This window comes from Podarcis pityusensis (genome assembly GCF_964106645.2).
Source record: "Podarcis pityusensis genome assembly, chromosome: 1".
Lineage (NCBI taxonomy): Eukaryota > Metazoa > Chordata > Lepidosauria > Squamata > Lacertidae > Podarcis > Podarcis pityusensis.
The window spans coordinates 129,449,181-129,476,652 of NC_138028.1; the positions used below are offsets into that span (position 1 = coordinate 129,449,181).

The 27,472-nt window shown below is 46.3% G+C and overlaps 1 protein-coding gene and 1 long non-coding RNA gene across 2 annotated transcripts in view; one reads left to right on the plus strand and one right to left on the minus strand.

The window, feature by feature from the left end:
• The window catches only part of LOC308484862, a 48,741-nt gene extending 27,948 nt beyond the window's left edge, over positions 1–20,793 (minus strand). The window contains exon 1 of the long non-coding RNA XR_013990143.1: positions 20,718–20,793. This is a non-coding gene — a long non-coding RNA (uncharacterized lncRNA). The remainder of the gene's footprint in view (positions 1–20,717) is intronic.
• The window catches only part of FAM117B (family with sequence similarity 117 member B), a 28,362-nt gene continuing 21,414 nt past the window's right edge, over positions 20,525–27,472 (plus strand). Inside the window, exon 1 of the mRNA XM_081017091.1 lies at positions 20,525–21,462. Within this exon, the coding sequence (XP_080873217.1) occupies positions 20,736–21,462 (727 nt within the window). The 5' untranslated portion in view covers positions 20,525–20,735. The remainder of the gene's footprint in view (positions 21,463–27,472) is intronic.

Genomic DNA, 27,472 nt, shown 5'->3' on the forward strand with positions numbered 1-27,472 from the left:
GAGGAGGAAAGCAAGAAAAAAAATATTCTGAATCTCAGAAGCCAGAACAACAAGAGGGATCGCTGCGCACCGAAAGCAGCAATCCCTCTTGCTGTTCTGGCTTCTGGGATAGCTGCGCAGCCTGCATTCACTCCATAAGATGCACACACATTTCCCCTTACTTTTTAGGAGGGAAAAAGTGAGTCTTATAGAGCAAAAAATACGGTAAGTCCCATCCCCAATGAAGAAAGATGCTCTGCTGGGGCCTCTGGATGCTCTTTGCTATCTTTGACTCCACCCACTGGCAGGGGTGTAGGGGGAGCGCACTGCCCCTGGCGGCATGATCCCATTGGGGTGCCATCATGGCTCCCCCCCTCCGCGCTGGGTGCCACCCCCCCAGCATGTGTGCCACGCCCCTGTGGGCCGTGCGTCACGCCCCCAGCATGCATGCCACGCCCCTATGGGTGGTGCGTCACGCCCCCGAGGCGTGCGCCATTCCCCCAGGATGCGTGCCAGCCATGCCCCCGCCTGCTCTCTGCCACTGGCTCCCCCTGTCTCAAGGTAAGTAATTGGGACCTTGGGACAGGGGAAGGCAGAAGTGACAGTGGGCACTTGTCGGATCCAGATCAGCGAAGGAGCCCTGCTCACCTTGAACCATTTTCAAGAGTTTGAACAGATGCACTGTCTTTTGTGACCATTGAGTCCCGCGGCACGTGTTTACACCATGCTTAGCATGTGTGCTCAATTTTAAGTTCTTCCTGTCACTCTATACATTTTGCCAGCCACACAGATTTATGCAAAACAGTCCACTTCCCTTTGTGTCCTGCTGTTCATTTTTAAAGAAAACCGTTTGGTCCAAGTACCATTTTACACAGCTTTCCAATATTTCCTTCAGCACTTGGAAAGTTTAATTTAAAACACAAGTAGTTCAAGTTAACCCTGCCCCAAAGGGAACTACTTCCAGTTCATCCTTTTACAAAACAAAACTTGTTCAATTAATTCATCCAAATGAATACATAAAAAGTTCATCCTAAAATCAGCATTCAGAATGTCACAACCTGCTGTGCAGAACTATAAGGTCTAAAAGGAAATAGGGCTACACAACTAATAAGACAGAATGTTAGCAAGTGAATCTTTTCAATTTGTGCCAGCCACACAGCTGTTAAAATGCATCATTCATTTTGTTCCTCTACCTGTACTTCTCACTGCAAACTACCCTGTTGAAAAAGAGCAAATCTCTTCAGTAGGGAAGGTACAGGAAATGCCTTACATTCCTTCCTTTTGATTACATAACAACAGTGATTAAGTTACTGTCTAATCAGCCTCCATGGTTTGCTTTCTAACTTTCCTTATAGGTGTCTGGCTGACTGGGGGTGGGGTGGGGGAGGCTGAAGAGAAGGGAATGAAAGTGAAGATGAACTAGAAATTTACTTCACCCAGCAGTTGTGGGGACCACTTTCAAGTGTAGTCCAGAGATTTTTGAACTAGTTCAGTGAACTTTGTTCAACCAAACTAGTTCATTCTAAGCACTGATTTCCTTGTTCCTTGGAACTTAAACTTTGAGGATATAGTAGTTGGCACTGTTAACAGTATCAGTCTCACACTATTTGAGTAGTAACAGAGTACTTGCTTAAATGTTTTAAAAGACAAAAATTAGATATGAGTCTTATGTGCTCTGCTGACATACCCCCACTGTTACACACGGGACCGCAGGAGAAGATACATATACAAAGCTGCTTTATAAAATTCCTAAACTGGAACAAAAGAGCAACTAATCCTGAGGAACTTAAAAGACTAACGAATGCGTTCAGGCATGAACTTTCATAGCTGCAATATAAATAGGCGTTACGTGTCCTGTAAACTTGGTGGCCTTGTGTACACATGTTCACATACAATGCTGAACCATGGTTCGTGGTACATGCACAAGCTAGAATGAGCCAGAGCAAAACTTCCAGCTTGCGTTCTCCTTCCACGTAGCCAGGAGAAAGACTTCTGCCATGTCTATTAACGGTTTCCATGAATCTTGGCTTCTCATTACATATAAACTGGAAACGGTAGCAAAGAACACACCTGATCAATTTCAAAACGAGCCAATTCCAAACTTTGGGCTATAAAGTTGGCTTCATTAACTATCGTCATGACATACCAGGATTTGTAAAAACTGAAGCCAGGTATTGCAAGAGGAGGGGAGGAAGAAATGAAATTAACAAGATGTGCAAGCTCAAAGCTTTGCTCAGGCTCATCATAGCTCATTCATGTAGTACTAAATCATAGTTTAGCATTGTGTGTGAATTAGTACAATGAGACTAAAGGAAAAATAAAACACATAAAATACTATACCACATCAGAGTTGGGTGTGCAGCGGCGTAGCGTGGGTTATCAGCACCCGGGGCAAGGCAAGTAATTTGCGCCCCCTAACCCGGGGCAAGGCAAATAATTTGCGCCCCCTAACCCGGGGCAAGGCAAGTACAGTAATTTACTCTCCCAAGCAGCAGCAGCAGCAGCGAGGCTTCTCTTTCCCCCGCGCTCTCCTGGAGCTGCCTCTTTTCTTTCCTTTTTTCCCTTTCTCCAAGGCTTTTCGCTTTCTCTCCTTAATTGATTCCTCCTCCACACCGCAGCGTTTCCTAGCTGCTTCCCCCCCCCCTTCCCCTCTCTCTCCTCCTCGCTCTGCTTGCCTTGCCCTGCACCGGCAGCAGCAGGCGCAGCCAGACCCCCGCCAGCCAGCCCGCCCGCCCGCCCACCCGGCTTCCTCTCCTTTTTTTGCCCGCGGCAGAAGGCTTCGCTCTCCCCCTTCCGCGACCTCCTCGCCAAGCCGAGCGAGCGCGGGCTCCCTAACCCGTGGATTTTAGTAGGGGCAGAGAGCTGCTAGTGCGAGCGCACCCCCCGCCCATGTTGCGCCCAGTGCGGCCGGCCCCCCTGGCACCCCCCACGCTACGCCACTGTGGGTGTGTGCCTTGGCTCACAGAGGTATTCAAGATGCAATCGGAAATTAGGAATTATTCTTTTTATCCCTACAATTTTAACAAGTGAAACAGAATTTTTTTATTATCTTAAAGCACATCATTCAGATTTGGAAACCCCTCCCCCCCCCCCCACCGACAGTCTTAGGTCTATTTCCAGTTATTAGTATTTAATATCTGTTTCGCACAAATACTGTGTTATGCACTGTGTATTTGGTAGCTTGAAACCAGGTTCTTTGTATCTTAACAGCACTATGGAAAATTCCAATGTAAGTTCCAAAAGAAACTGACAGTGCAAATTAAGGAAACGATAATTCCAAACCTCTTTATTTGTGTCGCTTATACAATATTGAGCTGCATTTCTTGTTTGCTTACTCAAGAGTGAGAGAAATGGGTTGTACTGGCATGCAATGTAAGGTTGAAACATTCTTCTCAGTGACTGTGGGCTGAGAGTTTCCTCCATCTCAATGATGGTGTGTTGTGACAATGGAGATATTCCTACAAATTTAAACACGAAGCCATGCATAGCCTCGAATTGGAAAAACGAAAACACTGAGCTACGTGGCATTCATGTCCACAGCGAGATTTCTAGGGAGAAGGAGCCGAAGAATACTAGTCCTCTCAGAACTGTCTTATTGTAGTGCTTCTCACGCATTTCTGCTAAAATGTCAAATTTATACATGGTTGATTTTACTACTTTTGTATAAGCTGCCCTGTAACTTGCTATGCTGTTTAAGTTGCGCATTACAGGATAGTCTGACTACGAATGAAACGTACCGCTTTTTTAAATCATCTGTGGATGCCACTATGAAAGCTGACATTCTTAAAAGCCACTTCAGAGTTTTCTATGAATACTTGTTATATATGAACCTATACAAAGAGACTGTATCGATACAAAGAAATTGGAACATTTAAAAACATTTCTTTAGGTTTGGGGGGTGCGCGGGGAGTCTTGCTGTAAAATGATGCATTAATCCATTTAATAAAAATCACCTTCATGAAAAGAGCTGGGGTTTTTTTTGTGTATGTATGTGTACGTTTGACAACTTTATGGTGCGACCAGTAGATGTCACTGCTTACTATTAAAGCATGGGATTAAGATATATTTATCTGCTGGGAAAGAAGAACCATCTTTTGACTTGGCGTGTTACAAGAGTAAGTTGGGGGGAAATGTGCCTAAATTCAGGTTTCTGTATTATCTATTTCAGTCATGTGTATACTTTGTTGTAAATCGGCTTATAAAGAAGAGTACTCCCCTGAAAGCCCATGATGAGTAAGAATCTTAAGTCAGGCAAGATATATTTGTCCATTGGAAGAAGTAGGAGTTTGTCTCTCATTATCTGTGGACCAAGATGTGTGTAGACAGAAAATTTACATCTAAAAATAGTATTAACACCGACAACTGGGAAACACTGGCCTGCGAACGCTCCAGTTGGAGAACAGCCTTTACCAAAGGTGTCATGGGTTTTGAAGACACTCAAACTCAGGACAAAAGGGAGAAAGGAATGTTTGGCAAATCCTCACCATGATCAGCTCCCACCCGGAAACCTATGTCCCACTGTGGAAAGACGTGTGGATCCAGAATTGGCCTCCACAGTCACTTACGGACTGTTAGAGTGGTTATTTATTATGGTGATGTAGCAAAATGGTAATTTGGAAGAAACCTCTAACGTCACATAATTTTGCCTAGTGCCAGGGTTCAACAGCTACCATAAGTGATGTCACCCTGGGCTCTTTAAGGAGGAAGGGTGGGATATAAACTGAATAAATAAAAACTGTAATACTGTAATAGCTGCCATCACTTGGGTAGAAGATGCCACCCGAGAAAAGGATTGGGAATGGGAACGCTTCCTGGGCAGTGTGTATGGAGGTCCTAGGCTACCTGGACAGCAAGACCCATCTCTTGGCCTTGCAGATGTGATTCAAAATAAAGCAGAGCAATACATTTGACACAAGCTTGGCTGCAGGAGTTGCCAGAAGGAGGCGTACAAGGTGCCATCCAACCACCTTAGGGATGCCAATCCAGATTTGTGTAGGTTTTACTCCCTAGCTGTGGGTTAAACCACAGAGCCTAGGACTTGCCGATCAGAAGGTCGGTGGTTAGAATCCCCGCGACGGGGTGAGCTCCCGTTGCTCGGTCCCAGCTCCTGCCAACCTAGCAGTTAGTAAGCACATCAAGTGCAAGTAGATAAATAGGTACCGTTCCGGCGGGAAGGTAAACGGCGTTTCCGTGCGCTGCTCTGGTTCGCCATGCTGGCCACATGACCCGGAAGCTGTACGCCACCTCCATTGGACAATAAAGCGAGATGAGCGCCGCAACCCCAGAGTCGGCCACGACTGGACCTAATGGTCAGGGGTCCCTTTACCTTTACTCCCTAGCCCAGGGGTCAGCAACCTTTTTCAGCCGTGGGCAGGTCCACCATCCATCAGACCATGTGGTGGGCCAGACTATATTTTGAAAAGAAAAAAAAAAGAACGAATTCCTATGCCCCAAAAATAACCCATGGGTGCATTTTAAATAAAAGCACACACATTCTGCTCATGTGAAAACACCAGGCAGGCAGGCCCCACAAATAACCCAGAGATGCAGTTTAAATAAAAGGACACATTCTACTCATGTAAAAACATGCTGATTCCTGGACCATCCGTGGGTCAGATTGAGAAGGTGATTGGGCCAGATCCAGCCCCCAGGCCTTAGTTTACCTACCCATGTCCTAGGCCACCATCTGTGTGCAATTAGGACCAAGGTTCTCCACCCAGATTTCTGGTCTGTTTGCTTATCCAATTGACATGTTAAAAGTTACATTTTTTAGAAATGAAGTTATCGTCGTTCATATTGCAGCGATACACCATTGTTCTCAGACTTTTCTCTCCAAAAATAGTTCCTTCCTTTATGAGCTCACACCCTAAATAAGGGAGCAAGAGGAAACCCTTAAATAAGTCTTAATTGTCTGGGCTTGTCTGAACAAATGGTGAGAAGGAGCCAAGCTTTGTCATTCCAACTTCTCTTGCTAAGATCTGCAAATATTTCTCTTTGCACTATGCCCAAGAGAACTCTCCTTTTTAGGCAGGGCCTGGCGACTGGAAAAGGGCAAGAGTGCCTGGCAATGTCTCTGTGCTGCAACCTCTTCTTCTTTTCCTGTTGCACTGCAGCCACTTGGCTTTAAAATGCATCTCTAAGTAGAAGTCCTGAACAGTCTGAAGCTAACCAACGAAGACATCTGTGGAGAGCATTCCACTGATGTAGTGCTAAAACAGGATCAAGCCAAAGACTTGCCTTTATCCAGCATATTGTTGCCACAGTGACCGAATCAATCAGAATTTCCCAAACTTGTTTCTCCAACTGTTTTTGGACTACTGTTTTCCACTATCCCTGACCACTGGTCCTGCTGGCTAGAGATGATAGGAATTATAGTCCAAACAGCTGGAGGCCCAAGTTTGGGAAACTCTGAACTAGATGCTTTTGAGAGGCCAGCAAGCAGGACATGAGGAGTCCTCCTGCTTCAGGTTGTTGTTGTTTAGTCGTGTCCGACTCTTCGTGACCCCATGGACCAGAGCCCGCCAGGCACTCCTGTCTTCCGCTGCCTCACGCAGTTTGGTCAAACTCATGCTGGTAGCTTCGAGAACACTGTCCAACCATCTCATCCTCTGTCATCCCCTTCTCCTTGTGCCCTCCATCATTCCCAACATCAGGGTCTTTTCCAGGGAGTCTTGTCTTCTCATGAGGTGGCCAAAGTATTGGAGCCTCAGCTTCAGGATCTGTCCTTCCAGTGAGCACTCAGGGCTGATTTCCTTATGAATGGATATGTTGGATCTTCTTGCAGTCCATGGGACTCTCAAGAGTCTCCTCTAGCACCATAATTTAAATGCATCAATTCTTCGGTGATCAGCCTTCTTTATGGTCCAGCTCTCACTTCCATACATCACTACTGGGAAAACCATAGCTTTAACTATACGGACCTTTGCCAGCAAGGTGATGTCTCTGCTTCGGGTACATACACATTCTGCTTCATACTTGTTTTTCTTGGAGGGTTAGAGAGAAGGACAGAAGGACAGAAAGAAAGAAAGAAAGAAAGAAAGAAAGAAAGAAAGAAAGAGAAAAAGCTCATTCTGTGGCCCCTGTGCAAGACTGGGCTGGCAAACCCTGAACTAGGCCCAACTAAAACTGCCTTGGTAGACTGGAAAAACTAGCTTTTACTATCTATTAATTCATAATATATTCACACTCCAGTGCATGGCTGGCCTTCACAAGACTGGGAAGCCTCTCTGAGAGGCATTTCTCCTAACAGACTTGACTTTTTTTGTTCTTTTTAAAGCAAAACAAAGGATTTAGTTGGTTTTCAATGAAGGGCTCAGAACCACTGATCCAGCAGATTAGCACAATGTGAAAACAATTTCCAACGGGAATTAGACAGAATTAATAGGGTGGATGGCAAGAACCGCCCTGATAAAAATGTCAGATACTTATCCACAAGCTAGCTGCTGAAAGCTGGCTTATCCCATGCCGAGGGAAGGACATATAAGGCAGCTGGGGCACTTATTTCCTTGAAAACACAAGCGTGTGTCAAATGTCAGATAACAAATGAGGGGTCTTAAATCTGTATCTAGTTAAGCGAAGCTGATACTGTATCAGTAGAATTTTAGAGCCATAATCTCCACACGAAAAGTACCATGCATGTCAAGTATTTCCATGTAGTACAGTTTATGTGAAAAACGTACACATCTACCAACCGCCATTCCCCTCCCCACACCTGTTTATTATTTTTACACAATACAGTGGTACCTCGGGTTACATACGCTTCAGGTTACATTCGCTTCAGGTTACACACTCTGCTAACCCAGAAATAGTACCTCGGGTTAAGAACTTTGCTTCAGGATGAGAACAGAAATCGTGATCCGGCAGCACGGCGGCAGCGGGAGGTCCCATTAGCTAAAGTGGTGCTTCAGGTTAAGAACAGTTTCAGGTTAAGAACGGACCTCCGGAACGAATTAAGTTCTTAACCCGAGGTACCACTGTATATGGTTCGGCTTTTATTTTCTGTATTTTCATCCGTTTATTTTAATTTTTTAACGTAAGGTGATGAGACTGGGCTCCCAGCATTCTACATAAAGGTACCATCTAGAGCATGGGTCAGCAACCTTTTTCAGCCGTGGGCTGGTCCACCGTCCCTCAGACCATGTGGTGGGCCGGACTATTTTTTTGGGGGGGGGGAATGAACGAATTCCTATGCCCCCAAAATAACCCATAGGTGCATTTTAAATAAAAGCACACATTCTGCTCATGTAAAAACACCAGGCAGGCCCCACAAATAACCCAGAGATGCAGTTTAAATAAAAGGACACATTCTACTCATGTAAAAACACGCTGATTCCCGGAACGTCCGTGGGCCGGATTGAGAAGGCAATTGGGCCGCATCCAGCCTTAGGTTGCCTACCCCTGATCTAGAGGTATAAAGGCATTACAGTGGTACTTCGGGTTACATACGCTTCAGGTTACATACGCTTCAGGTTACAGACTCCGCTAACCCAGAAATAGTACCTCGGGTTAAGAACTTTGCTTCAGGATGAGAACAGAAATCGCGTGGCAGGAGCGGGAGGCCCCATTAACTAAAGTGGTGCTTCAAGTTAAGAACAGTTTCAGGTTAAGAATGGACCTCTGGAACGAATTAAGTACTTAACCCGAGGTACCACTGTATAGTTACCGCTGTTGTTTCCTTTCATCTGTTGGAGCCTGTTGGTCTAGTATTTTCAGTGGATTTTGACTCCAAGAACGTTTCTCTGAGCAGTTGCGATCCAATCCCTGAATAGGACTAGCATTTTTTACTGCATTGTCTCACTTTCTACTTACAGGAAGGGTGTGTTCACATTATACCCATCTTAGTGCCCAGGTGGAGTTGTTGCCATTGCCCCACCACCAGCAGCTGTTCCTATTGGCACAGTTTCATTAGTTTCAGATTTCTATCTGATTGTGTTTGCACCATGGGGTCTTGGCAGGACAAGGGTGTCATTATCCTATGCCAAGGTGTTCACACCTTGGCGAGAGATGAATGAGAAGCGTCTTAATTGGTGTGAAGCTGGTTTGAGAAACAATGCATCAAACGGTAGCATTTCATAGCAAAGTTCAGGACGCACATGCATTTGGGATGATGTGTGAACATGGATTAAAAGCACTGGAAATGGAGTGTAAAAGGTAAAGGGACCCCTGACTATTAGGTCCAGTCATGACTGACTCTGAGGTTGCGGCGCTCATCTCGCTTTACTGGCCGAGGGAGCTGGTGTACAGCTTCCGGGTCACGTGGCCAGCATGACTAAGCTGCTTCTGGAGAACCAGAGCAGCTCACGGAAACGCCGTTTACCTTCCCGCCGGAGCAGTACCTATTTATCTACTTGCACTGGTGTGCTTTTGAACTGCTAGGTTGGCAGGAACAGGGAGTGAGCAACGGGAGCTCACCCCGTCGCGGGGATTCGAACCGCCAACCTTCTGATCGGCAAGTCCTACGCTCTGCGGTTTAACCCACAGCGCCACCTGCGTCCCTGGAAATGGAGTGAGTACATAGTAAATGGAAGTGTGAACACAGCCAGAGAGTCAAATTACAGATTATGTGGGAGAGGAAGAAACGTGTTTCCCACGTGTTTTGCTTTGCTACTGTAAAGCAGTTCCCATGCCAGTTTGAGTGAGGGAACAAGCAAGGGGTAGAGGCTGCTCTCAAGCCTGAACCTCTGCACCATTTGCCTGCTCAAAATCACCCTCCCCAAGTTGTTTTTCTCCCTGCACTGGGGGAAAGAACCTCCCTCTCCCATTCTGCTCAGAATCACAGCCTCCTGGGCTACTTTTCATTTGAGGGGGAAAACAAAACAAAAAACGAGCATGCATTTCCCACAAATCCACTAGTTCGGATCTGAAACGCAATTGTCATTATGTTACCTAGACATCCAGTTTGCAGAGAGCTTTTGACCATGCTAAATGTTTATTTAGTGGTCATCTGCAAACTTGCTTTTCTTCATTGACTCTGGATAATTTCTGAACAGCATCAGTCCTGATACAGAGAATCAAGGGAGTGGTTTACATCCTGTTAAAAAATTTTTGGTCCTACCCACTTCTTTTCTTTTAACTGATGAAACTCTCAAGCATTTCCTTCTAACCGGTTTTTTAAAAACATTCTGAAGAAGCCTTCTCCCTTCACCCCCCCTTCCCTGCCTTAAGCTAATGACTCTCACCTCTTACCTAGGGCACAGGTAGGAGATAGGGTGGGTGTTGTCTGTGTTAATCCAATGCGGCTGTAAGGACCAGAAAAGTCACAGCAAGAGACGTGGTGCAGAATTCAAACAGCACCCCAGAATGCCAACGAAACCTGGAGTAGCTGTTTGCAGTGACTCAAAGTCACTGTCAAACTACACTATTTCACCTGAAATAAGCTGAATAAAAGTATGTGGGATCCTGCTACTCTTTTGCCATAGATCTGGGTTGAACAGATTGAGGTTGAATCCTGACAAGACAGAAGTACTGTTTTGGGGGGACAGGAGGCGGGCAGGTGTGGAGGACTCCCTGGTCCTGAATGGGGTAACTGTGCCCCTGAAGGACCAGGTGCGCAGCCTAGAGTCATTCTGGACTCACAGCTGTCCATGGAGGCACAGGTCAAATCTGTGTCCAGGGCAGCTGTCTACCAGCTCTACCTGGTACGCAGGCTGAGACACTACCTGCCTGCGGACTGTCTTGCCAGAGTGGTGCATGCTCTAGTTATCTCCCACTTGGACTACTGCAATGCGCTCTACATGGGGTCACCTTTGAAGGTGACCCAGAAACTACAACTAATCCAGAATGCGGCAGCTAGACTGGTGACTGGGAGCAGCCGCCAAGACCATATAACACCGGTCTTGAAAGACCTACACTGGCTCCCAGTACGTTTCTGAGCACAATTCAAAGTGTTGGTGCTGACCTTTAAAGCCCTAAACGGCCTTGGTCCAGTATACCTGAAGGAGCATCTCCACCTCCATCGTTCTGCCCGGACACTGAGGTCCAGCGCTGAGAGCCTTCTGGTGGTTCCCTCACTGCGAGAAGCCAAGTTACAGGGAACCAGGCAGAGGGTCTTCTCAGTAGTGGCGCCTGCCCTGTGGAACGCCCTCCCACCAGATGTCAACGAGAAAAAGAACTACCAAACTTTTAGAAGACATCTGAAGGCAGCCCTGTTTAGGGAAGCTTTTAATGTTTAATAGGTTATTATATTTTAGTGTTTTGTTGGAAGCCGCCCAGAGTGGCTGGGGAAGCCCAGCCAGATGGGCGGGGTATAAATAATAAATTATTATTATTATTATTATTATTATTTCCCAAACTTGGGTCTCCAGCTGTTTTTGGACTGCAGTTCCCATCATCCCTGACCACTGGTCTTGCTAGCTAGAGATGATGGGAGTTGTAGTCCAAAAACAGCTGGAGACCCAAGTTTGGGAAACCCTGAACTAGATGCTGCCCTTCCCTAATGAAGTGCCCCGTTGATGTTTCGCTGCTCCCTGTTAAGATCTCTGACTAGTCTTTGTCTCCCTGGTGCATATTTTGACATCTGTAGATGGCATCACTCCCAAGGCAATATGGTGCTTCAGATCTCGTTCATTCTTCCATGCCCTCTACGAAGCGGTTACTGCTACGCCAAGCCTTGCGGCGGGAAATTGTGGTTGGTTTGCAAAGAAGGGGCTGCGTTTTAGTGGTGAATGAGCATTTACGGCGAGGACCAAGGGAGCAAGGCCTTTTCTGGAAGCTCAGCTGTGGTGAGAACTAGCTCTGAAGAGGCCAAGCTGAGAGGCCACTGCTGACTTGCAAAATGCTCCTAGGACTTTCCAAGGCCCAAACTGAACACTGGACTGGATTAATAATTTTGATTCTACCCTCCCCTCCCTTACTCCATTTATCATGTATTAATGAAACAAAGAAACACTGGCAGAGTGCCACAAAGAATTGTTTGAAGCTCTTCCAATCTCAGTGTCACGAGGAGATTGTTTTTGCTCTAGGACAGTCACTGAACTGTCTTGGCAGCCAGGGCTGCACTGTACATAAAATGATCTATAGTAATTGCTTCTGTTACCGTCATTCCCACGCTGCTTCGTAAAAGCAGTCAGGCCTGAACTGTCTTAGCTGTAAAAACACTCCTTGGCTTAGCTACTGAAGGTGGGCATGAAGCTATTACTAGCTCACAAACAGATCTCCTATAGATTTAGGCCACTGCAAAAAATGAAAGGAGCAAAAATGGTATCTCTTCTTAACCAGGCAGATTAACCACATTAAATGAGGTAAGCCTCAGTGCATAGCAACCCCAGCTTGTAATTGCATGAGTCGAAACACAAAGGCATGCATAGTCAGATGCTATAGTAGACTCAAACAGGTTGCAAAGGGGAAGTGAGGAGTGTAAGAATATTCCACTGTGTTTGCTGAAAACAAACAAACAAACAAACAAACAAACAACTCATTTATTTATGTTTGGAAAGTAAGGGATTAATGTATTGCGGAAGAAAGGAATCAAAGTGGTGCTCCAAAAACGGTTCAATTTCACACACACACCTTTTTTGTACTATAGTCATACACCTATTAAAGGGACGCGTGTGGCGCTGTGGGTTAAACCACAGAACCTAGGACTTGCCAATCAGAAGGTCGGCGGTTCGAATCCCTGCGACAGGGTGAGCTCCCGTTGCTCGGTCCCTGCTCCTGCCAACCTGGCTATTCGAAAGCACACCAGTGCAAGTAGATAAATAGGTACCACTCTGGTGGGAAGGTAAACGGCGTTTCTGTGCACTGCTCTGGTTTGCCAGAAGTGGCTTAGTCATGCTGGCCACATGACCTGGAAGCTGTACGCTGGCTCCCTTGGCCAATAAAGTGAGATGAGCACCGCAACCCCAGAGTCGGCCACGACTGGACTTAATGGTCAGGGGTCCCTTTACCTTACATACACCTATTTGCATTTGGACTAATGTCTTCTTGCATAGTTAGTTCTGGGCTTGTGTGGAAAGCTGGCAGAGGGCATACCTATACAATTAAGGTGTGTGTTTGTGTGTGTGTGTGTGTGTGTGTGTGTGTGTGTGTAAATGGTTACGAGAGCCAGTTTGGTGTAGTGGTTAGGAGCGGTAGATTCATAATCTGGGGAACCGGGTTCTTGTCTCTGCTCCTCCACATGCAGCTGCTGGGTGACCTTGGGCTAGTCACACTTCTTTGAAGTCTCTCAGCCCCACTCACCTCACAGAGTGTTTGTTGTGGGGTAGGAAGGGAAAGGAGATTGTAGCCGCTTTGAGACTCCTTCGGGTAGTGATAAAGCGGGATATCAAATCCAAACTCTTCATCTCTTCTAAATGGCACACATTACAGCATGTGGTGTGGACAACCAGAGAATCACACTTCACATGTGGAGTCTAGGAGACAGTCAGTAGTACTCTCAGTAAATGAGAAAATTGCACCTGTCCCTTCTCCTGTGGGGCGTGGGTGAGATCATAATGATCAATAGTGCAGCTAGGTAATTTTAGCTCCTGGGCTTAATAGTGGAGGGTGGCCTTTAGTGGGCCATGCACATTACTTCCGTTGTGAAGCACACAATTAACATTTCTTTCTCCCCCACACCACCAGCTGTTCTGTGCTTTACAACTGCTTCTACGTTCCTGCTACGTTAAAGCAAAATGCAAACGAATAAAAATTGCCAACCCTGAATTTTTTCTTTCTTTTTTTTTAATGAATATTCTCAGCATGTGCAGTTTCGCGTATTAAACTCACTTAAATTATAGCACCATGGTGACTGCAGGACTAAAAGGGAATTTGCTTCTGCTGCCTGGATGCTGAGTACATTTATTGAGCGATAAGCACCGTTTCATTGTGGGAAATGACAATACCTATTTTTAAGTGGAAATAATGCAAGAAGAATCTGTAACCATGGGCATGTCTAGCCAGCTGCCCCCTAACTTTAATTTTTTAAAAAATAAATAAATAAGAATAAAGGATGCTGCAGTGACCGACATCAGCACTGTTTGCTGCTGCTGCTGCTGCTGCCATCACCTGCCACTCTCTGGGGACCTTCAGGGTTCAGTCCGAGCCACACCACCAGTAGTGATGCAAAAAAGCTTTTGCTGAACAGTTGGCATTTAAGAAGAGTTTAAAGGACAAGGCATTGGTTTTGATTGACAAGAAGGCAGAAGAGGTTTCAACCAGTATATCACCAGAGCGATATGGCAGTTAAGTGTGTTCATAGCTTTGGGTGTGGTTTCAACCTCTTTTTTGGCTGTGAAACGCACAGATGCGCTTTAGGCAATGTGTCTCAAACTAACCTACCTCATAGGGTTATCGTGAGGCCAAAATTGTTGTTCTGAGATCCTGGGAGGAAGGGTGGGATACAATTATTACTTGCAGATAGTTGCTACAAGCTGCGACAGCAGGTTTTCCCTTCTATATATGGGGCGTCGCACTAGGCGTGGGAAAAGGATAGGGTTGCTTCTTTATCAGGTTTTAACCTGCCAGATTGTTTCCTTCTGCATTTCCTGGCCCCACACCCCTTTCTCAGCCTCAGGGTTAGTAGTTAATGGGCAAATATTTAATGTGAGAAAGGACTGCACCCCAGGCTATAATGTGAGTTGGATTGGTGGACATAGCTGTCAAGTGTCCCTTATTTGAAGGGACAGTCGCTTATTCCAGCGCCATGTCCCGCTGCTGTCCCTTATTGGTGGATGTCCCTTAAATGTCCCTTAAATGATGTCCCTTAAATTTCAAAGGAAGCAGCTCTTCACCCTCCCTCCCTGCCGGCCAGGGAGGAGGGAGGCTCCAACTGTGTTGCTTGGCTGTGTTGCTCACCCAATAAGAAGTCTAAGAACGACTGGGGGGTGGAGCTTGCATGCCTTGTGTGTGGCTAGTTAATGCAAGCTGAGGGGGGTTTTGAATGCTGGACGCCATTTTGTTGCACGTGCTGCTGCAAACTTTGCAGTGCAAAGCCAAGCCGGGGAGCCATCTTAAGCTGAGGCTGCATAGGCCTTGTGGTGCATGTGATTCATTCTCATTTAATTTAATTGCATTAGCATACAGCCATAGCAAAATAAGACAATACAAAAATGTTGGAGACAAGCAACCAAGCAAAATTCAAAGCGATATTGCTGGCGTAATGACATTTAAAATACCCTAAGACAATAATACAGAGATTTAGTTGCCAGCGCCAAAAAAACTAGTATGCGGATATAAATAAAGCATAAAATGGCCCCAAAATAGGCTCAGCACATTGAGTTAAAAAAGGTAATAAAAGAATTAAAACAGGTCCAGGACTAGGACACACTACCCTGTCAGAGTAGCCCTGAGTTTCAGAGCCTGCACTATGAAGATTGCCACCCCACGTGAAATTTGGGGATTTGCGTCCACAAGAAGTGCTTTCAAACAGTCTTCCTTAGATGAAATGGAGGACGGGATCAAGAGGAGGAGCTTAGGTCTTATTGGGTCATAAATAGGGCAGTAGGCATGTGATTCAGATTCTATTCAGTTGAACCTCTGGTTACAAAGTTGGTTGAACAGTGTTCTCGAAGCTACCAGCATGAGTTTGACCAGACTGCAGGAGGACAGGAAGACTGGAGTGCCTGGAACTGGTGAGGCTGCAGGTCCCTTATTTTGGCTGCTGGTCCCTTATTTTCAAAGCTGCTGGTCCCTTATTTTCAAATCTGTAAGTTGACAGCCATGTTGGTGGAGGATCTGCCATCAAGCATGTTCAGCAGTGGAACAGTCTCCCTCGGGAGGTTGTAGACTCTCCTTCCTTGGAGGCTTCTAAGAAGGTTGGATGGCCATCTGCCATGAATGCTTTAGCTGAGATTCCTGCATTGTAGGGGGTTGGGCTAGATGACCCCCGAGGTCCCTTCCAACTCTACAGTCCTATGATTCCATGAGAACATCTCTGTTGCCTCACTGTGGCTGGCACAGGGAGTAGCACGGAAGTACAGTAATCTGCGTCATTGACTATGCAAAAGCCTTTGACTGTGTCGGCCACAGCAAACTATGGCAAATTCTTAAAGAAATGGGAGTGCCTGATCACCTCATCTGTCTCCTGAGAAATCTCTATGTGGGACAAGAAGCTACAGTTAGAACTGGATATGGAACAACTGATTGGTTCAAAATTGGGAAAGGAGTACGACAAGGCTGTATATTGTCTCCCTGCTTATTTAACTTATATATAGAATTCATCATGCGAAAGGCTGGGCTGGATAAATCCCTAGCCGGAATTATGATTGCCGGAAGAAATATCAACAACCTCAGATATGCAGATGACACAACCTTGATGGCAGAAAGTGAGGAGGAATTAAAGAACCTTTTAATGAGGGTGAAAGAAGAGAGCACAAAATATGGACTGAAGCTCAACATCAAAAAAACGAAGATCATGGCCACTGGGCCCATTACCTCCTGGCAAATAGAAGGGGAAGAAATGGAGGCAGTGACAGATTTTACTTTCTTGGGCTCCATGATCACTGCAGATGGTGAACAGCAGTCACGAAATTAAAAGACGCCTGCTTCTTGGGAGAAAAGCAATGACAAACCTAGACAGCATATTAAAAAGCAGAGACATCACCTTGCCAACAAAGGTCCGTATAGTAAAAGCTATGGTTTTCCCAGTAGTGATGTATGGAAGTGAGAGCTGGACCATAAAGAAGGCTGATCGCCGAAGAATTGATGCTTTTGAACTCTGGTGCTGGAGGAGACTTTTGAGAGTCCCATGGACTGCAAGAAGATCAAACCCATCCATTCTGAAGGAAATCAGCCCTGAGTGCTCACTGGAAGGACAGATCCTGAAGCTGAGGCTCCAATACTTTGGCCACCTCATGAGAAGAGAAGACTCCCTGGAAAAGACCCTGATGTTGGGAAAGATGGAGGGCACAAGGAGAAGGGGACGACAGAGGACGAGATGGTTGGACAGTGTTCTTGAAGCTACCAGCATGAGTTTGACCAAAGTGCGGGAAGCAGTGGAAGACAGGAGTGCCTGGCGTGCTCTGGTCCGTGGGGTCAAGAAGAGTCGGACACGACTAAACAACAACAATGAAACAAAGGAGTGCAATAGCAAGCAAGCTGCTCTAGTATAACAGGTGCCTAAATTGGAGAATGATGGACAATTTGAAAGGGTTGATACAGTAATGGGTAAAACTGTAAGAACTGGAGTCCTGCTTAGCAGCTAACAGATTGGGAAACTGAAAAAGGAGTGGAGGGCCAAGCCCTGCAAAACCCCATCCCACAAAATGGCTTGGAAACACATCCTGTTGCTCTAAACCAGGGGTCAGCAAACCTTTTCAGCCGGGGGCCGGTCCACTGTCCCTCAGACCTTGTAGGGGGCCGGACTATATAATTTTTTTTGGGGGGGGGGGGGAATGAACAAATTCCTATGCCCTACAAATAACCCAGAGATGCATTTTAAATAAAAGGACACATTCTACTCATATAAAAACACGCTGATTCCCAGACCGTCCGTGGGCTGGATTTGGAAGGCGATTGGGCTGGATCCGGCCCCCGGGCCTTAGTTTGCCTACCCATGCTCTAAATGCTGTTTGCCTGCACCTTTCCTCTGCCTCTGGAGCTGGCCCCAGGTGGACTAGGGATCAGCAACTGGTAGCCCATGACTAGATTGTAATACAGAGGAACCTCGGGTTATGTACCATCCTCCTTACGAATGCTTCAGGTAACGAACTCCGCTAACCCGGAAGTGATAATAATAATAATAATAATAATAATAATAATAATAATGGTAATAATAATTTATGGACGCGGGTGGCGCTGTGGGTAAAACCTAGGACTTGCCGATCTTATGGTCGGCGGTTTGAATCCCCGTGGCGGGGTGAGCTCCCGTCGTTCGGTCCCAGCTCCTGCCCACCTAGCAGTTCAAAAGCACCCCTAAGTGCAAGTAGATAAATAGGTACCGCTTTATAGCGGGAAGTTAAACGGTGTTTCCGTGTGCTGTGCTGGTGCTGGCTCGCCAGAGCAGCTTCGTCACGCTAGCCATGTGACCCGGAAGTGTCTTCGGACAGCGCTGGCCCCCGGCCTCTTAAGCGAGATGGGCGCGCAACCCCAGAGTCGGTCACGACTGGCCCGTACGGGTAGGGGTACCTTTACCTTTTTAATAACAATTTATTTATATCCCGCCCTCCCCCGCCGAAGCCGGGCTCAGAGTGGCTAACAACAGTAAAATAATACAGCATTCTAAAATCAATTCATTATAAAATCAGTTCAAATCAAATTGATGGCAACCACTGGGCTAGAGTTCTGTGAGGATTACCAAAGGAGGGGGGTCAGGCTGTGCCTTGGCCAAAGGCCTGGTGGAATAGCTCTGTCTTGCAGGCCCTGCAGAAAGATGTCAAGTCCCGCAGGGCCCTAGTCTCTTGTGACAGAGCGTTCCACCAGATGGGAGCCACAGCTGAAAAAGCCCTGGCTCTGGTTGAGGCCAGCCTAACCTCTCTGTGGCCAAGGTGTTTTCGTTTGAAGACTGTAAGGTCCTCTGTGGGACATACCAGGAGAGGCGGTCCCGTAGGTACGAGGGTCCATGGCCGTATAGGGCTTTAAAGGTTAGAACCAGCACCTTAAATCTGATCCTGTACTTCACCGGGAGCCAGTGCAGCTGGTATAGCTCCTGCGAGAGACGCTCCTGCTTGAGAACTTTGCCCCGGGATGCGAGCAGAAGTTGTGTGCTAGTGCCGTGGCGGCAGCGGGGGGCCCCATTAGCGAAAGCACGCCTCATGTTAAGAACAGTTTCGGGTTAAGAACAGACCTCTGGAACGAATTAAATTCGTAATCGGAGGACCACTGTATAGTTACTAATTTCCTTGACAACTGATAGAAGGGCATTCCACAGGGAAGACGCCACTACTGAGAAGGCTCTCAGCCTGGTTCATTGTAGCTTTACCTCTTGCTACAGGGAACTGCCAGAAGGCCCTTAGAGCTGGACCTCAGTCTCCTGGCTGAACAACTGGGGTGGAGACGCTCCTTCAGGTATACTGGGCCAAAGCCATTTGGGGCTTTAAAGGTCAGCAGCAATACTTGAATTGTGCTCAGAAACATACTGGGAACCAGTGTAGATCCTTTAGGACTGGTGTTATATGGCCCCGGAAACTGCGCCAAGTCACCAGTCTAGCTGCTGCAATCTGGATTACCGTATTTTTCGCTCTATAAGATGCACTTTTTCCCTCCTAAAAAGTAAGGGGAAATGTGTGTGCGTCTTATGCAGGCTGTGCAGCTATCCCAGAAGCCAGAACAGCAAGAGGGAGAGCTATGCAGTGCCTCTTATGATGACTTAGCCTGATCCCCCTTCTCCTTCCTCTTCAACAACATTTGATTCAGAATATTTTTTTTCTTGTTTTCCTCCTCTAAAAACTAAGTGCGCCTTATGGTCGGGTGCATCTTATAGACTGAAAAATACAGTAGTTGGTTTTGAATCACCTTCAAAGGTAGCCCCACACAGAGCGCATTGCAGTGGTCCAAGCAGGAGATAACCAGAGCGCTTCATTCAGTCACTGCAGAGCTGAGCAGACAGTGCTGAACTGGTACATGGGACCAGTAGTTTGACCCAGGAGAATGGCAGCTTCCTATTCCCGTCCGCTGGCCCTTTGCAGCACAAACACAGCCGTAAACATCACCTCCAATATCTCCCATTTCGAAAACAGAAGCAGAACTACATATATGGACCATGGACAGAATTTTATTTCGATGCCAACCTTTCCACAGTTGAAACCATGCTCAAGAAGGCTTACAGCATGAGCAAAAGCTCATAATTACAAAAAACATCAAAAAGTACACAACCAACTTGAAACAATTTCCACATAATTCATAACATTTAAATAAAAATACAAAAATAAATAAATAATAGCAATAATAGCAACAACTCCCCCCCCCCCAATTTTGTGTCCAGTCTGCCCCTAATAATGTTGGTCCGAATACAGTATAACCTTTAGAAGACACCAGAAGGCAGCAGCGCTGTATAGGGAAGTTTTTTTAATGTTTAATGTTTTATCATGTTTTTCATGTTGGAAGCTGCCCAGAGTGGCTGGGGCTACCCAGTCAGATAGGAGGGGTACAATTAATAAAATAATAATAATAATAATAATAATAATAACATTGGGCAGAAGCCTTTCCCAGCACTGCCAGGAACAGAAAACTAATGGAAAGTGAGACCTTATGCATGCATGCAAACCACATGCAATGTTCTCCATGAAGATACCTACGCACCTGCACAAATTTAATAAAAATAAAATAAAAATAAAATATTTTTTTTTAATTGTTAATCATCATCATCTAGTTTCCATGATGGGGCGCTGTATCTTAAAACAAGACCCAGCCATGTCACCTGGCTTCCCACGCCCTCGATGAAAACACGCGTGCGGTTGCATGGAACGCCTCCGCAAGCTGTCACTCAGCTCCCGTCTCGCCTCTCGCGACACTGCCCCTTTAAGCCTCACCCCACCCCGAGACGCGGGCGCGCGCGCATACACACACACGCGCATACAGAGAGAGAGAGAGAGAGAGAGAGAGAGAGACGGACCCCCCCAAGGCCACGCCCCTCGCCCAATCAGCGCGCTGTAGCGGCAGCAACGGCGCCGACGAGCTTCCAATAGGAGAGGCCGGTGCGGCCACTATTGTTGATGAGGCGGCCGGAGCGGTCGCATCGGCCGGAGCGGCGTTCCGCTCGTGTGTGAGGAGAGCTATATTGCTGAGGGGGGCCTGGCTGACCGACTGACTGACTGACTGACTGGCGTCTCGTCTTCCCCCTCCCCTCCCCCCTCCCAACGGCCGTTCTCCTCAGCGCCGTTTACCTCAGAGCCGGCCGAAGGATGGCTTCTCACCCGCCGCGCGTGAGGCGAAGCGGCTCGCCGACCCCGGCCACCTCCCTGGCGGCGGCGGCAGCGGCAGCCTCGGCTGTGTCGGCGGGAGCAGGCGGGGCCGCCAGCGCCAACAGCAGCCGCCTGCAGCCCATGCGGGCGACGGTGCCTTTCCAGCTCAAGCAGCACGGCAGCCCCACGAGGGGCGGCGGCGGCGGCATTTCACGCGCGGCGGCGACGACGACATCGCCTCAGCCGCCGCCGCCGCCGCCTCCTCCTTCTTCTTCTTCGCCGCCGCCGCCTCCTTCCTCGCGCACCGCCAGCCCGACGCGCGGTAACGGCAGCGGCGCGCGCAGCGGCGGCGGCGGCAGCCCTGCCGTAGCCACGCAGACCCCCGCCGCCGCCGCCGCCGCCGCCCTCCCTCCTCCTCCTCCGCCGCCGCCTTCCACGCGCGGCAGCCCCACGCGCGGGGCCGGGCCTCGCGGGAGCCCCCCTCGGCTGCACCAGCTGCCGCCGCCGCCGCCCCCCGCGCCGCCATTGCCGGGCTCCAGCCCTTCGCCTTGCTCCTCCCCGGTCTCGCCGCCTGTGCCCGAGAGCAGCGCCTGCTCCGCCGCCGCCGCCGCCGTGGTTTCTTCCTCGTCCTCCGGGGGAAGGATCCGGCACCGGCAGAGGAGGCGGTCGCCTGAGCAAAGCAGGGCCTCTCCGGAGAGGAAGAGCCCGAGTTCGCCTGTTTGCAAAGGTGAGGGGTGGGGTGTGTTTTTGGGGGTGGGGGGGGTTGAAGGGGCACTTGAGGCGGAGGAAACCGGAGCCCCCCGAGCTGCTGCCAACTGGCCCTAACCATACCGGTTGCCTGCTTTTCGTGTCGAGCAGATGGCGAGGGCTTTCCTGCAGAGCTGGACCACGAGGCCGCCAGGGCTTTGGGCATCTCTTCCCTTGTGGACCCCTTGGCTCTGGACCCCCTTGTTGTGTGTGTGGGGGGGTGTTGTCATTTCTCACCTGTTATTTGCAGATCCTGTGACTTGGCTGTGGTGCATTGAATAACTTCCTTACCCCCATAATTTTTGGAGGCTGACTCGCCTCCCTTCCTAGGGAGCTGTGTTTCGATGGCACAGTGTACAGGGACCTGTGGAAAGGAAAGCACTGCCAAGCATGGTGTGGTGCCTGAAAAGAGATCCGGGCAGCCAAAGGATGTGTCTAGACATGTTTCACTTTAATAGGAGCGTGGTAAGCTGCATGGTACAGAGCCCATCTAGTTCCATACTGTCTACCCTGACTGATGGTGGCTCCCTAGGGTTTCAGGCAGGGAGTCTCTCCCAGTCCTATTTGAAGATGCTGGGATTGAAACTGGGACCTTCTGCATGCAAGACAGATGCTCTTGTTTCGGCCTGGTTTTACAGTGCAGCTTTACATTGATTTGTGGTGGTAAAACATTACAAAATATAATATAAGTTGATGGTAATTGAGGGTTGAAGGGGAGCTAGTATGTTATTAAATAATATTTTCTGATCTTTGAAAGCAATTGTTCAGCTGAGTGGGGAGGACTTATGTTTATTGCAGCGGACAGTTTGGGTAGTTACATGTGTCCTCCTTTACACTGGTAAGTTTCAACTAATGTGTCTTCTTGTGCAAATTAGGTTTTGGAATACCTGAGCTCTAGTATTCACAAGTTTCTCTAAAATGAGTAGGTGAGATACTTGTATAGGATCTGTAGAATTGACACCAGGGTGAAAGTATTTGCTTTAGTGACCCTCCCTCTGTTGAGAAAACAGTGGCCTTGAGCCTCTCTGTTCACAGTTCCATGGCTGAGTACACACCATACATTTAAAACACATGATTGATTCCTCAAAGAATCCTGGAAACTAGTTTAATGGTACTGTGAATTGTAGCTCTGTGGGGTGTGTGTGTAAAATACAGTTCCCAGGATTATTTGGGGGAAGTCATGCCTTTAAACATATGGTGTGTACACAGTCTATATCTTTTTTAGGTTCATGCTGTAGTCTATACACTACAGGACCGGTGCAGGGGTTTAATACCAACCTTAGGGAAGGAAAAAGACCACAGAAATTTGACTATCTTGGTAGCATTCTCCATGCAGTCAAGGTAAGAAGTAGGAGCAGAACAGTGCACTACTTTATCCAATGAAGATACAAAATGGCATGTCAGTGACAATCATAGTGCCCTGGGATACTCAGCACCTCCCTAGGTAGGTCTGTTGTATACAGTAGAATTGCATTTAACGCCAGTGGTTTTCTACTGGTGTTGGGGCGCCGTGAATGATGGTCAGGTGCAGTGCCATTTATTTATTGCTTCCCTACAATTGATTTTTTTTTTTTAAAGCTGCAATCCACTGTATGGTAAGAGTGAGCCCAATGCAACTTAGTTGAACATGTCTGAGTAAATGAGTAAATAGGTACACTGGTACCTCGGGATGCGAACGGGATCCGTTCCGGAGCCCCATTCACATCCCGAATGGAATGCAAGATGCGACGGCGCGCGGGTCGCGTTTCGCCGCTTCTGAGCATGCACATGACGTCATTTTGAGAGTCTGTGCATGCGCGAGCGGTGAAACCCGGAAGTAACATGCTCCGTTACTTCCGGGTTGCCATGGATCGCAACTCGAATGCGCTCAACCCGAAGCACATTCAACTCGAGGTATGACTGTATAGGGTCCTGCTGGGAACTTTCCACAGGGGAGCCGCACAAAGAAGGGAGCTGTGGACTCAAAAAGGTTGAAAGCCTCTGTTGTACGCACATGTAATTCATGCACTTTCAACCATACATGGTTAAAGGCAGGCTAGTTGAAATTGCACAAGTTAAATGAAAGCAAGGCAAAGAGCTTAAAAGCACTTTTTGCACTGGGTCTGCTTGGGCTGCCTGGTGCTTTTAAGCACTCTGCCTTCCTTGGGCACCGCCAGCAAGGCCTCCTCAGTTCGTTGGTCCAGAAGGCTAGGGATGCTTATAAGTGGGCAGCTTGAGTATACATGTTTTTGCATGTATGTAGAACCCTTGGAATCGAACCCGCAGATATGTTGTGATTGTGTTGTATTTGAAACTGTTTACTAGACGGTTGTGAATGGAAAGAATAGGTAAGATTTTTTTATAGACAGGCAGCAACCATTCTAGGCAAATCCCATTGACATGCGGAACCTTTTGGACCCGGAAGAGGGTGGGGCACACATGCTCTGCTGTCGTGCATGGGGGCTGGGAACAGAACCCCTGCACAAAATTGTCACCGCCTGTAGTGAGATTGAGAGGTTATTTGGAAATTTGTACACTACTATTGTTTGAACAAGCATATAAATAGCCACTTGCCTGGTTATCTTTGGGATGTTACCAGTGCTATTTTGCAACCACACAGGGAAGCTTTTATAAAATGGAGAATTATCCTTTCTTGCACACATGCACACCCCCATTTCCTTCACTATGCCATGAAATACCAAACAGATGTGTGGGCAGATAGTCTAGCAAAACTTATTGCGAAAGTAGTTAGATTGTACTAAAGAAGCATATCCTAACAACTGAGGTACTTCCTTTATTTTTTTTTAAAAGAATACTAACTTTTAAGGACAGAAGAATTTGAAAACATCATCGCAATATGTCCTTATGAGAAAATGTGGTTAGGATTAGCCAGCATACTTATTTTCTGCAGGCTTGTTTGATGGCAAGCCCCATTGAACTTGGTGTGACTTCCCAGTAAGAATGCGTAGTAGAATCAAGCAGGTATGAACAATAGGTTTCTTTTCCTTATATCTTGGAAAAACTAGAAATGTGATCTAGAAAGGATCTGTCTTGAAACCACTTGCATGGATTATACGTTTCATCTTTGACCAGAGTCTCTATCTAGTCAAAGCTGAGCCTTTTATTGGTTGTTTCAAGTATCTTTAATGAACAATAAGACCCACTCTCAACTGTAACATTGTTTAGGATTGCAACCTTAGTCTTCAAGACAGTATTGACTTGTCATTATCAATTGCTATGGACTTTGGAAAGTGTGACTGCTTTTTAAGCTTTCTTTCAGCCTTGAAGAGAGCTATGAAAGAGTAATTATTCTTGAGGCCATTGTTCAGAAAACTTTTATGTCCTGAAGGCTCCTATTCATTGATATGTATAATTGATAATAGCACTGAGTCAGAATTTGTTACGGGAAAGACTAGTATGATGTTGCCCCACCTACCGTTTAACTAAATTTTCAAACACTTAAGAAATTTACAGTTAATAGCTTTGTGCCATGCTGATTTTCCATGTGGCTATTGAAATGCCTTTACTTGACAGGAAATAGTCAGGAAGGTGAAAATAGAAGTTTGAAGGGTTATAACATATCTAGCAATTTTGTTTCCTACAGATAGTTCTCAAATCATTAAATTGAATGCAAATAAGTAAATAACATAAATCTCCATTGATTTGGAAAGATGGACGCTACTTAAATTTAGTATTTGCAGTAAAGTTAATACACTTAAGATTAATGAATGCTGCAAATAATAATATATGTGTTGTGTGGTATTTATCTACACATCCCCCAAGCATACTTTCAAAAGATTAATGCATTATTTCAGGGCTTTTATTTGGGGTAATGCTTCACTTTGTATATCATTTAAAAGAATGTGTTTGCCTATATTAGAAGGCGGATTAAATTTTTCTGATATTAGTTTATACCACAAGGCAAAAATGTTAACACATATACATGAGTGCCAAGTTTATTTTTAATGAATACTCCAGCAGGTAGGATTTGAGCACAAGAGCACTCTCCCCTCCTGTATTTTCCAGAAACTGATATTCAGAAGAATTACTGCCTCCAGTTGTGTAGAAGCAGGGCAACAGTTGTCATGGCTAGTGGCCACTGATAGCCCTAATTTCCAAAATTTTGTTTAATTCTCTTTGAGAGCCATGAGCATCACTGCTTGCTGTAGGAGCAAGTTCCATAGTTTAACTATGTGGTGTGGGAAGAAGCACTTCCTTATGTGCCCTGAATCTTCCAGCTTTCAGATTCATTTGATATCCACAAGTTTCTAGTTTTATTAGACAGAGAGAAAAACTTCTTTTATCCACTTTCTCCATGCAATGCATAATTTTATAGATTTCTATCACGTCACCTGTTGCTTACCTTTTCTTTAAATAAAAAGTCCTGCAACCTTTCTTCATGGGGGGGGGTGTCACTCCATCCCCTTGATCTTTTTTATTGCCCTTTTCTGAACTTTTCCCAGCTCTCCAGTATCCTTTTTCAGTTGAAGTGACAAGAACTGTACACAGTATTCCAAATGCGATCGCACCATAGATTTGTTTAACGCCATCATTATATTGGCACTTTTATTCTCAGTTCCTTTCTTCATGATGCTAAGCATAGAATTTGCCTTTTTCATAGCTGCCTCACACTAGATCAACATCTTCATTAATCTATCTATTGTGACCAAAAGTTCTGTCCCCATGAGCATGTAAATGTGAAAGATTTTTACCCCAATGTGCATCACTTTGTGTTTGCTTACATTTAATTGCATTAGCCATTTTATCACCCATTCACTCAGTTTGGAAAGGTTCTTTTGGTCCTTCTGTGATCAAGTTTGTAATTTGTACACAAGGAGATTGCCTGGAAGGAATAGAAACAAGATAAACCAGATTATACAAGGCACTGGAGGAGAAATGGATAAGTTGTGTGCACCAGAGTCCCATACATAGGCCAGAAAGCTTACAACATAGGCTGAAAGCTTGCAACAGTTTGCAGATTGTATTGTTGAGGCTACATCTATTCCATTTTCAGGATATAAATTTTCACCACAGGTCAGATAACTGCAGTTTCTTCCATTCCCTGTGTAAATGGAAGGGAGGTTCCCAATTTCCATACATAACAACCTCTATGACTACAAGGGACTTTTCAGCTGGATCTAAACATAAAGTAGAACATTCATAGTATTTGGCCTATACTTGATAGTAAATGTAAATGCAAGGCCTCTTTCAGTGGGAATATCTGCAAACTGAATCTTACATTTGACACCCTGGTATGAATCCTACCTAATCCAGGTTGATTATACCAATGGTTGTAGTATTCAGTATACAGTGGTACCTCGGTACTTAATTCGTTCCGGAGGGCCGTTCTTAACCTGAAACTGTTCATAACCTGAGCACCACTTTAGCTAATGGGGCCTCCTGCTGCCGCCACACTGCCAGAGCACAATTTCTGTTATTATCCTGAAGCAAAGTTCTTAACCTGAGGTAATATTTCTGGGTTAGCAGAGTCTGTAACCTGAAGCGTATGTAACCCGAGGTACCACTGTAGAGGCAAGAATAGCAGTGAACAGTTTTTGATCCTGATCAAGTAAATCTATGATTCTATAGAATCACTATGTTCCTAGAATTCTTCCATATGTCTGAAATAGGGCCCTCTTCCTCAGTGTCATTAAAGTCATCTCTAAATATGGCACTAGGATCTCTCTGAACTGTTGCATTTTACTAATAGCACAATTCCTACTTTCAGGGTCTATCTGTTTTTCAGTGAATCTCTTTACTTTCTCCCTACTGCCATTGAGCCTTGGAGCTTTTATATATATATACTGGATGAACAATCCCTAGATTTTCCAGAGGCTACATTCTGCCTCTTAGATGCTCTCTTGTCAATGCATAAAACGCTTTGCACATATTATCCTCAGTCGTATCTCTGGATTGATCAGTGGCTGCTGGTTGAACCAAAGAATCATCCCAGTAAAGATCCTAGGGCCTAAATTCGAAACAATTTTTTGAATATGTATGCTTTAAAATGA